We start from the raw sequence: 11079 nt of genomic DNA on the forward strand, positions 1-11079 counted from the left end.
TTAATCATAAATACTTTTTAATTTTTGTGTTGTCTGTCTCCTTGTATATTTATGAATGTCTTGATGTTGGAAGAATCCATTTAGACCTTTTAGCTGATTGTATTCGCATACTTGAATATTCTACGTGACAAGATTCATTATCCTTAGCATCTACTTGATTCGTCATCTTGCTTTAAACTTGATTATAATACATATAAAAATGAATATAAATCGATATTTTGAACGAATTTTATAAAACCTATTTGTACAATTAACATTTGTGTTTACGTTTTAGGCAAAGTTTACTTACATGACACAAAGTAAAATATTATCCAGCGATAAAATTGTAGAAATAGAATAATAATACCATTTTCATAATTGCAACTAAAGTTTGTGAAAGTGAACAGTTATAAGCAGTGATGTTCATTTTTAGGTAATACCCTTTAAAATGCAAAAAAAATAGTAAGCCTCATTATTTTCTTTTTTATACAGAGCGATTTTGATTCTATGTACCACATTAACTTTAATTCAAAGCGAGCGTAAATCTTTACAACTTAATTTGTTAACTGAAAAGTCTTCAGTTTATTGTGTAATTTCTCAGGAAAAAGAAAATACTGCTGTTGGATTATTTGAAAATGATAATCCGATAAAGAGTAAGTTGTTTTGTCAATAATGAGTTTATTTCGAAGGTTATTTATTTGTCTAGATTATAAATATCAAATTCATTTCAATAAATTAATTGGGAATAATTTGATTTGTGATATTTCGATTAATAAAGAATGCAAAAATATCCTTGATAACAAGGGTGGTTGGAAATATGACATATCGGATAATTATGATCTTCCAATTGTTACGGATAAGAGATGGGAAGGTAAAAATAATTTCAATTAAAATTTTCGGTGGTAGGTTTTGTTTTTTTTAGACTTCGACATACTCGAGTCTGGAAGAATAAATTTTGTTAATGTTTATAACGTTACGGAAGTAAATCAACCATTACAATTAAAACTAGAAGTTAAAATAGAAAAAGATGCGCATATTTATCTTTGCGGTGGTATGAATCCATTAAATTCTGATTGTTATTGGTTTGTTATCGGTGGTTGGGTAACAAGATACAAAAATGAATCTAAAAGCATTGCACGAATATGTAAAAAAACAGAATTAGAAAAGTCATACGTGGAGGGTGTTTTTGGAGATGACCGTAAAAGTTGTAGTAAAAATCCGAAGGTGGAAAAGGAACCTCATACAAAAAATCATACAATCTTTTTATCAACGTCTAAATGGACTTCATTATTGTTGGAGGAATTAAAAAATGCCTACGTTATAAAATATAACACAAACAACACAGTACTAATCCAAACAAAAAGTATTGATAATTACAAAATAAATGTTAAACACATTTTCGTGGCTAGTCCAAGTATTGCTCCAGGAAAATGGAGAGTGCGTAATAAACAATTTCTTACTGGTGGATTTCAAAAAATTCATGATAAATTAACCTCATCGTTTAATTTTTCTATTATACATCCTATTAACCCTAACAATCACGACAATAATTATAATACTTTTATACGGCTGTGTAATCACGACTGCAAAAAGGGTACCAAAATATCAATACGTAATGGTCCCATATCACACTGGAAGCACTTTAACTTCCAAAGCAACACTTCACATTTTGTATTATTTGACACTGAAAGTTCTAGCACAGTGAAAACTGGGACAATAACAGATAATTCTGTACTTTATATTGCTGTACAAAGTAGACATATCGCATACTGGAAAAAACACGTTTGTAAGATAAATTCCTAATAAACATTAAAGAAAAAAGGTAATAAAAAAATTTATTAATTTGTAGATGGAATTTTTGTCGCCCAAAAAAGTAACGTTTCATCTATCCCATTTGCAAAAGGAATAAAAGGACAAAGAGTTTGCGTTGCAATTTTTGTTTACTGTACCAAATGTGCTTTATCCTTCGAAATAATTGATAGTGATAAAAATGTCTTAATTGCCACAACATATTCAAAAGTAAATTTTATTTTTATTTACCTTTATTTGCAATTACCGAATTTTATTTTAGCAAAAATCTTGGGAACAAATTAAATTGGAAACAATTTTAGAAAAAGATGTCCAAATGGATTTAAAAATTATACTTGATAAAGTCGACTTGCATAATCCAGCTTTTATTGGCGACATAACGGATTGTACAGGAAGTGGTAAATATTTTCTAAGCTTAATTTATAAAATTTTAGTTTCCATTTTTTCCAGTAAGAATAATTAAAGCAATTTCTGAAAAATCTGATCAAGTATCGTGCAAATCAATAAATCATCCCTCAATTTCCTCTGTTAAGAGCAAAATTGTTGTTACATCTTCATTTGAAAATACATTAGACGCTTTATGGCTTTCAAAAAATAATTGTTGTGAAGGAATCGTATCAAAAAAGGAATTAGAGGATTTATTAAAATGTTTTATCACCACGGAAAATTACGGTAGATTTATTCAAGGCGAAGAAATTTGCTTTTTGTCTTTTAGAAAGAAAAGTAACTCAGTTTGTGAAGTCTTAATAAATGAACCAAGAAGTAATTATAGTTCGTTTTTATGGTTTATTTTACCAATTATTATTTTATTGGGTTGTATAGGATCGTTTTTTTATTTGTAAGTTTAAGAACTTTTTATAGATTTAATTTTTTTATATTATTTTTTATTAGTTTAAAACAACATATTCAAACTTCTCATTCGATGTCATCGTCATGGATATACATGTGTCCTATGTTACATCACAACAGATGAGGAAGTGTCGATATGTAAAAGGTGATTTAAACCATAAATTATAAATATTAAGAAATTACACTTTTAAGTACAATTAAAAATATTAATAATCTTTTAAAGAATATGTATTGCTTTTATTTTTAATAAATAAATTATTGCTGCTTCGGTTACTCCTCAATCAGTACAATCAGTACGAGAATATGAATCATCGGAAGTTGTGGGATTTGCGAAAAACCATTTTATCATCTGTTTTATAGAAACAACCGTGTTTATGAACATATCGATTTAAATCTTAAAAAAGAGGCTTTAAATTATTTTGTCACCTTCTATTATGAAAATAAATATTTACTTACTGATAACAAATCGTGAAAATAAATGTTCGATGTTGAAAGTCGAGATGTTTGCATTAATATATCGACGTAGGTTTGTGTTGGTTACTAATTTAGGTAACAAAATATCTTCCCGGAAATTAAAATCGTTTTAATTTAGAATGTTAATTACAGTGAAACAGCGATGTTCGATTTTAGGTAAGTTTCTAAAAAAGTATAAAAATTAATAAGGAATGAAAAAGATGATAGTAATTGACTTTATTTTTATACAGAGTAATTTTTATTTTACACGCCCTATTTTTTTTAACCAAGACTCAACATGATCCGTTAAAACTTAATTTGTTACGTGATGGCACTTCAGTTTATTGTGTGATTTCTGAGGAAAAAGAAAGTACAGCCGTTGGATTATTCAATAATAATAAACCAGTACAAAGTAAGAAGCTTTATAAATTACATTAATTAATTTATAGCTATACAATTAATACATTTATTTAGGTTTTAAACATCAAATTGATTTGATTAAATTAACAAATACAAATTTTTTCTGTGATATTTCAACTAACGAAGCTTGCAAAGATGTTCTTGATAGTAAAAGTGCTTGGAAGTACGATAAATCAGATAATTATAATCTTCCTGTTATTACGGATAGAAGATGGGAAGGTAATGTCTTTTTTTTTTAATTTGAAAGAAGTCAAAAGAAAATGTTGTATTGTAGAAAATTTTATTTCAAATCGATACTTTTATTATAACAAAGAATTTTTTTTTCATCTTGCTCTTATTTTTAAAAGTAATAAATATGCGATACGTCATTATAAGCAATGACATCATTTTTTTGTGTGTATGCTTTCTGATATATTTTTTTTCCTTCTTTGCATATACGAAGTATATAAAGAAAACGTTTTGTAATTGTGCAAATATTTGATATCGAGTCTATTTGGTCCACTAATGTCCATTCCTACTCCCGATCCAGCTGTCTTTGAAGTGTCGGTGTACCAGGCAAGGACTTCTGTTGTAAGTTGAGGCTCAAAAGGAGAGCCCTTGCCCTCTTTGCCCTTGGTCGACACAAGTTTAGGTTTGATGAATTAACAGGTTTTGAGTGGCCTTTTTCAGCAACTATTTTCAGCATTGTATCTGTGTACTAACTCGATAATTTAACTGGTTGGTTTATTACACTAAAATCATAGATCTACAACCACTTTTGGCTATATTTCTATACAAATTTCTTGCCAAAACTTTCTCTTCGCATTTACATTGGCATCCTAATTTAAATTTTTTATAAATATATATGCCGTACATAAACACCGTATCGCTCAGTTCAGCATTTGAATACAAGACCATTGCAAACGATTTCACTTCAGGTTTCGCAAAATCAAATGACTGGAGTTTGGTTATTTCGTAATTTGAACGAAACGTCAAATTAATGTATCTTAGCAGATTGTACGTAAGGTAAAGCCTACTTCTTGTAATGGCCAAATTTTGGCCAAACTAATGGCATAACGTTTCGTAATGGAATAACTTATACTAACTGGAAGCAATGGAAACATCATACTACTCTCAAAAAGAGACAGTTTCATATTGTATCGATTTGCCAATTATCAAACCTGTAGTAGTTACAGTTTAAAAGAAAAAACGTAGAGTCCCAAAAAATTTGAACATCCTGTATCGCAAAAACGGTTGATTTTCGGACCCATGTTGATTAACACTTTTCGACTTGTTTTCTACTGTAACACTAGCCCTATAAATATTTAAACGTTGTTTTAAAACACCCTGTATAACGACGGACGTACTTCTACCATTTCTATAAACCTTTACATATCATTAATTACTAATGACTCCAAGGTTGCTACCGACAATTAAAAAAGTTTGAAGTAGTATAAAGTATTCTAATTTCCAACCCAAATACAGGTGATTCAAAGATGTAACCAATCTGAATTTGGAAATGTAAAGATGCCAACCGCTATATATCAAAATTCCTAAAGACTTTAAAGGCGATCAACTAAACTATCGGCTGTATGTGCACTTTAATATGAAGGTAGTTGATCGACGTTTAGAATTTTTCCAGTTATTCAACGGATAATGATTTCTACGATTGCTCCTACTTCTTGGTGGTTTCTTGTCTTTCGTCATTTTCTCTGCATGTTGACTCCATTAGCGCTTCCTATCTTGCCAATAACCTATTTGATTTGGTACAGAAAGCCCTAGGATCGATCTGAGGGATTTCATTTCTACTGTTCTAAGTTTCTGCTTTGTTTTCTGCGTATCTGCTCTGATATCTGTTCCTCCCTGTGAGGCCTTACGTCTCCTCCCTCCGTCTTCTCCCCCAGCACCTGCCACCAGTCCATCATCTCCTCCCTCAACTCATCACACTCTACCAACAAATGGTTTAAAAACAGTCTACACCTTTCTCCTCATGCTCCGTCCAATATCTATTGACCCTCTCTTTGTTACCACATCTGCTCATTCCTTCGGTACTTCGGTAGCCCCTCTGTTACAATCTCCCCGTACTTTGGGTTATATTTACTCTTCCTCTCTATTTTGTTCCGTAAGTAAGCACTGACCGAAGTATTCCTTGCAAGTACTTAAATATACTTGTTTCTCCAAAATGTTTACCTCTTTGTATAAGTTGCAATTGTTTGAAATTTCAACTACCAGATAGTTGAAGGTCATCACCTGTTCGATGTCTTTCCCTTTTATTTCCAGCCTACATTTTTGAGGCTCCTTAGACATCACTAATGTTTTGGGTTTATCTGTAGACATCCTCATATTCCAATTCTGTGGTTTAATTTAGAATGAAAAAAGTTTAGAAAAAGTTTACTGTTTGGATTAAGCAATGCTTTGTGGCTACACGTTTTACAATGCAAAATCAAAATAATAGATCCCAATAGAATAATTGTCATTCAGGCGGCACTTTGCAGAAACGTATCTAAAACCTACTACATCTCAACAACCTCGGCCTTCATCCAGAATAGTTAAAGCGGAGTATCGAAAAACAACGGTCACAATACTGAACGCTTGGTAAAACCAATTACAGTGTGTACTTTGTCACTCTAATTATAATTGGAGATGTGAATTGTGCACACAAACACATTGCAAGTGCTTTGCTCAGTTTTATACTTAAACTACCCATTGTCCCCCTTTTTCACAAAAATAAAGTAATAATTCACAATAACACAAATTTTTATAGTCAGTATTGATTTTGGCGTTAATGAGTTAATTTGGTTTTGGCCGTATACATATGTATGTATATCTGGTGATTGTGTGTATGTATGTCTGGTCCTCTCGATTTGCTTGATTTGCTTGTTGCCAATCTAAACGTATAAATTCACATTTCTTTTCTGATTTTGAATCATCTTCCAAACTTTTTTCTGTACTCCTTACCAATCAGATTACAAGTTCATTGTGAACATTTCCCCATGTCATTCTTCAATTGTTCTGCATTTTGACATCCAATTTGTTCCGAATTCTTACATATCTTTCCTTTTTTTTTCGAATTGTGTAAGTAGATGCTAAATGGGATATAGCGGCCAAATTCCTTATTGCAAAGTTGAAACAGATGCCATAAAAATGAGAAGTAACCTCCACAGAGCAAGATATTGAAGGGTGATTTGGGGAAGAACTGGGAAGGGAACCAATGATGGTTAAGGATGAACTTATAAATGAAGAATCTTCAAATAAACTCTGTGAAATCCGAAGATACTTTAAAGACTAGAACGATTGCCTTTTTTCGCTTTTTTTGCTCCGCGCTAGAGCACAGACTGAAATTGCTTGAAAAAATTTTGGATTTCACATTAAAATCATTTTCTCTATACTTCTTTTGGTTAACACATTTGTTTTGAAGCTCATTATATAAAAGAAAGTTGTTTTTTTAGATTTTAATATAATTGAATCAGGAAGAATAAATTTTGTTAATGTTTATAACGTTACGGATGTAAATCGGCCATTACAATTAAAACTAGAACTTAAAATAGAAAAAGATGCGCACATTTATCTTTGCGATGGTATGGATCCATTAAATTCTAATTGTTATTGGTTTGTTATCGGTGGTTGGGTAACGAAAAGCAAAAATGAGTCCAAAAGCATTGCACGAATATGTAAAAAAAAAGAATTAGAAAAGTCATACGTGGAGGGTGTTTTTGGAAACAGAAATGAAAGTTGTAGTAAACATCCAGAAATGGAAAAGGAACCCCATACAAAAAAACATACAATCTTTTTATCAACGTCTAAATGGACTTTATTATTGTTGGAGGAATTAAAAAATGACTACGTTATAAAATATAACACAAACAACACCGTACTAATCCAAACAAAGATGATTGATAATTACAAAATAAGTGTTAAACATATTTTCGTAGCTAGTCCAAGTAATGCTCCAGGAAAATGGAGAGTGCGTAATGAAGACTTTAATAGTGGTGGATTTAAAAAAATTCATGATAAATTGAACTCATCTTTTCATTTTTCTATTGTACATCCTACGAACCCTAACGATGACGGTAATAATTATAATACTTTTGTACGGCTGTGTAAACAGGACTACGAAAAGGGCATTGAAATATCAATACGTAATGGTCCCATATCACACTGGAAGCACTTTAACTTCCAAAGCAACACTTCACATTTTGTATTATTTGACACTGAAAGTTCTAGCACAGTGAAAACTGGGACAATAACAGATAATTCTGTACTTTATATTGCTGTACAAAGCAGACATATCGCATACTGGAAAAAACATGTTTGTAAGATAAATTCCTAATAAACATTAAAGAAAAAAGCTAATAAAAAATGTATTAATTTGTAGATGGAGTTTTTGTCGCCCAAAAAAGTAACGTTTCATCTATACCATTTGCAAAAGGAATAAAAGGACAAAGAATTTGCGTTGGTATTTTCGTTTACTGTACGAAATGTGCTTTATCCTTCGAAATAATAGATAGTAATAAAAATGTCTTAATTACTACAACATATTCAAAAGTAAATTTTATTATTACTTTACTTTATTTGCAATTACCGAATTTTATTTTAGCAAAAATCTTGGGAACAAATCAAATTGGAAACAATTTTAAAAAAAGATGTCCAAATGGATTTAAAAATTATACTGGATAAAGTCGACTCGAATAACCCAGCTTTTATTGGCGACATAACAGATTGTACAAGAAATGGTAAATACTTTTCGGTTTTAATGTAATAAAATTTAATTTTTCATTTTTTTCCAGTGAGAATAATTAAAACAATTTCTGATAAATCTGATCAAATATCGTGCAAATCAATAAAACATCCCTCAATTTCTCCTGTTAACGCCACAATTGTTTTTATATCTTCATTTGAAAACACATCAGATGCTTTATGGCTTCCAAAAAATAATTCTTGTAAAAAAATCGTGTCGAAACAAGAACTAGAGAAAGCGTTGAAGTGTTCCATCATTACATTAAATTACGAGGAATTTATTGAAGGCGAAGAAATCTGCTTTTTATCTGATATAAGAAAAAACACCTCAGCTTCGAATCCAATTTGTGAAATTCTGGGATTAAATAAAATTAATTACGATAAAATCCGCCGTTCATATCTATTTTTATGGCTTGTTGGACCTGTTACTATTTTATTAATTTTTCTCGTTGCAGTAATTTACTTGTAAGATTAAAAATATTGGCGATTATCATTGATTTTTTTAAATATTTTATTGTTTAGTAAAATTAAAAAGAATTCAACATCATCTCGTTCATCGTGGATGTATTTTTCAAGAGCTTATACATTGTTGGGTGGAATTATGGGTTCAAATAGAAGTGAAAATACAGCATTGGAAATGGTAAAAAATAAAAAATGATATACTGCAATGTAGTTTTTAATTTTTGATTAATTTTAGAGCGAAGATAATAACTCGGAATTTAGTTGTTTGATAGATGTGAAAGATTTTGGGAGTTATGTAAAAGATGGATCAGAAAATATATTAATCCAATTTCTGGTAACAAACATTTTTTTATTTTATACATTTTAATTTTTTTATTGATTTTTAGACGATAGATAACTTAAAACCGTTAGAACATACGATTGGTTGTATGAAAGAGCATATACATAAAAATAGATATAAAAATATCATCGCTTGTAAGTATATTATAAATTTATTTTAATGTATGTGTTTATGTAACAAAATTTACAACCAGAACAATCCTTATGGTTCTTAGATTTTGTGTAGCTATATTGAGAGTAGAAATAGCCAAGGCCGCTTGCGGCCGAGACGCTACAATATACCCTACACCAATACAAAGTGACGCTACACGTACCGCAGTGGCTCGGCTAAGTTAATCAAAAAGATTAAATCATGTAGTTAAGCCGTGGTCGCTTGAGAATATGAGTTGCTCCAGAACTTTTTCTCCAGCAAAATCCTTATGGTCCTTAGATTTTGTGTACCTGTTTTGTATAGAATAAGCCAAGGCCGCTTGCGGCCGAGGGGCTATAATACATAATATAACAAAATAGCGCAGTTACATATCTCTCTTTTCTTCTAATATCTCTCACTTTTCTAATATTCTCTCGTACATTTTCTGAAAATCATCGATATCTTGGATGATAATTTGAAGCCAGTTTAGATTTTTATTTTGCTTGAAAGTAACATTACTCACTATACTCACTGATTACATATTTTTCAGATGATTCAACAAGAGTCGTATTGGATTCAACATACCAGAACGTCCACGATAGTTACATAAATGCAAATTATATAACAGGATATCGAGGGAAACCTTTATACATAGCTACCCAAGGACCAATGGCAACTACTGTACATGACTTTTGGAGAATGATTTGGCAAGAGAATGTTTCATGTGTAGTTATGTTAACTAAAGTTTTAGAAGATGATAAAGTATATTTATCACAAATATTTTCTAATTTGTAATAAACTTTAAATCTTAACTTTAAGATAAAATGTCATAAATATTGGCCAGACGATGATAAGACTTTCGATTGTTGCGCATTTAAAATAACATGTACAAATTCGAACTTAATTCAAGAAGACCTAACTATAAGGCATTTAAAAGTTACATTTAGTAACGAGGAAAGAATATTAACCCAAATTCATTATGAAGGATGGTTGGATTACAAAACGGCAGAATCGTTGGAAGGCGTAAAAAAAGTATTAAATTTAATGAACGATTTTGAAGAGAATGGTGGGCGAATTGTCGTCCATTGCAGGTAAATATCATGGCAAAATTTACATATTTTAATTAAACTAAATTTTATTTGTTGATTTAAGTGCTGGTGTTGGACGAACGGGGTCGTTAATTCTATGTGATATAGCTATAAAAATGGCTGAAGATAGTTCTAAATTAGATCTTTATTCAATTCTTTATAACTTGAGGCAAGAAAGAATGAATATGGTTCAAAATATTGCTCAATATCAGTTCTCTCACAAAGTAGTCGCTTATATATTAGAAAATACGTATATAAACGTTTAATAATTTTTTTTTATATTTTATTTATAATAATTTATTCTATAACGATTATTTTATTATTTATTACGTTGTGAATTATTAAATCCAAAATACTATAAGTTATAATTGTAAGTTACTCGGAAATTATGTAGATAGAAAACAAATATTAAAACAAATTAATTTTATAATCTCAAAATAAATATATAATCAGAAACGTTCTTCTTTTTTTGGAACTATTCAGTAATGAGAGTGTAATTCATGCTATATTGTTGGATAAATTGTGTACACAAGATATCATGCTTAAAATCCAATAAAAGTCTTTAACAATTTTAGAGGCAGAAGAAGTTTATCTTATTCATATTTTTTGGACTCCTTCTTCAGCGTTGCCTTTATATTCTTGCAACGTTGCAGTAATTTCCAATATCGTCTATTTAAATAAAAACTTTCTTTTCCTCATAAACCCCAACAACAGGATCAATGTGCTGTTTCAGACAGCTGCGTTGTGGAAACTAAACGGCATTCTACAAATAATAAGCCTGTTTCCACCACTTTGAACTTCGGTGGAGGTGAATGGTACGATAATTTATGATTG

General features: G+C 30.4%; 2 protein-coding genes across 2 annotated transcripts; both read left to right on the plus strand.

Annotated features, from left to right (window-relative positions):
• Positions 1–269: 269 nt before the first annotated feature.
• On the plus strand, positions 270–2900 carry LOC111413082 (uncharacterized). The gene is made up of 8 exons (XM_071197712.1): positions 270–412; positions 472–632; positions 686–850; positions 902–1765; positions 1829–1998; positions 2051–2186; positions 2239–2626; positions 2680–2900. The coding sequence occupies exons 1-8, from the start codon at positions 399–401 to the stop codon at positions 2759–2761; spliced, it is 1980 nt and encodes a 659-aa protein (XP_071053813.1). The 5' UTR covers positions 270–398; the 3' UTR covers positions 2762–2900.
• Positions 2901–2954: 54 nt separating this feature from the next.
• Positions 2955–10819, plus strand: LOC111413081 (uncharacterized). The gene is made up of 14 exons (XM_023043919.2): positions 2955–3186; positions 3244–3267; positions 3342–3502; positions 3565–3729; positions 6939–7802; positions 7865–8034; positions 8087–8222; positions 8277–8691; positions 8749–8866; positions 8924–9022; positions 9075–9162; positions 9708–9919; positions 9977–10248; positions 10310–10819. Exons 2-14 carry the CDS (start codon positions 3254–3256, stop codon positions 10509–10511), a joined length of 2916 nt encoding a protein of 971 aa, XP_022899687.2. The 5' UTR covers positions 2955–3186; positions 3244–3253; the 3' UTR covers positions 10512–10819.
• Positions 10820–11079: the final 260 nt, after the last annotated feature.

Source organism: Onthophagus taurus, chromosome 7 (assembly GCF_036711975.1).
Source record: "Onthophagus taurus isolate NC chromosome 7, IU_Otau_3.0, whole genome shotgun sequence".
Lineage (NCBI taxonomy): Eukaryota > Metazoa > Arthropoda > Insecta > Coleoptera > Scarabaeidae > Onthophagus > Onthophagus taurus.

Coding starts and splice junctions, on each gene's coding strand:
- LOC111413082 (XM_071197712.1), top strand. Junction 1,766..1,828: donor ATACTGGAAAAAACACGTTT/GTAAGATAAATT, acceptor ATTAATTTGTAG/ATGGAATTTTTGTCGCCCAA. Junction 2,627..2,679: donor ATAGGATCGTTTTTTTATTT/GTAAGTTTAAGA, acceptor ATTTTTTATTAG/TTTAAAACAACATATTCAAA.
- LOC111413081 (XM_023043919.2), top strand. Junction 8,223..8,276: donor AACAGATTGTACAAGAAATG/GTAAATACTTTT, acceptor ATTTTTTTCCAG/TGAGAATAATTAAAACAATT. Junction 9,023..9,074: donor ATATATTAATCCAATTTCTG/GTAACAAACATT, acceptor ATTGATTTTTAG/ACGATAGATAACTTAAAACC.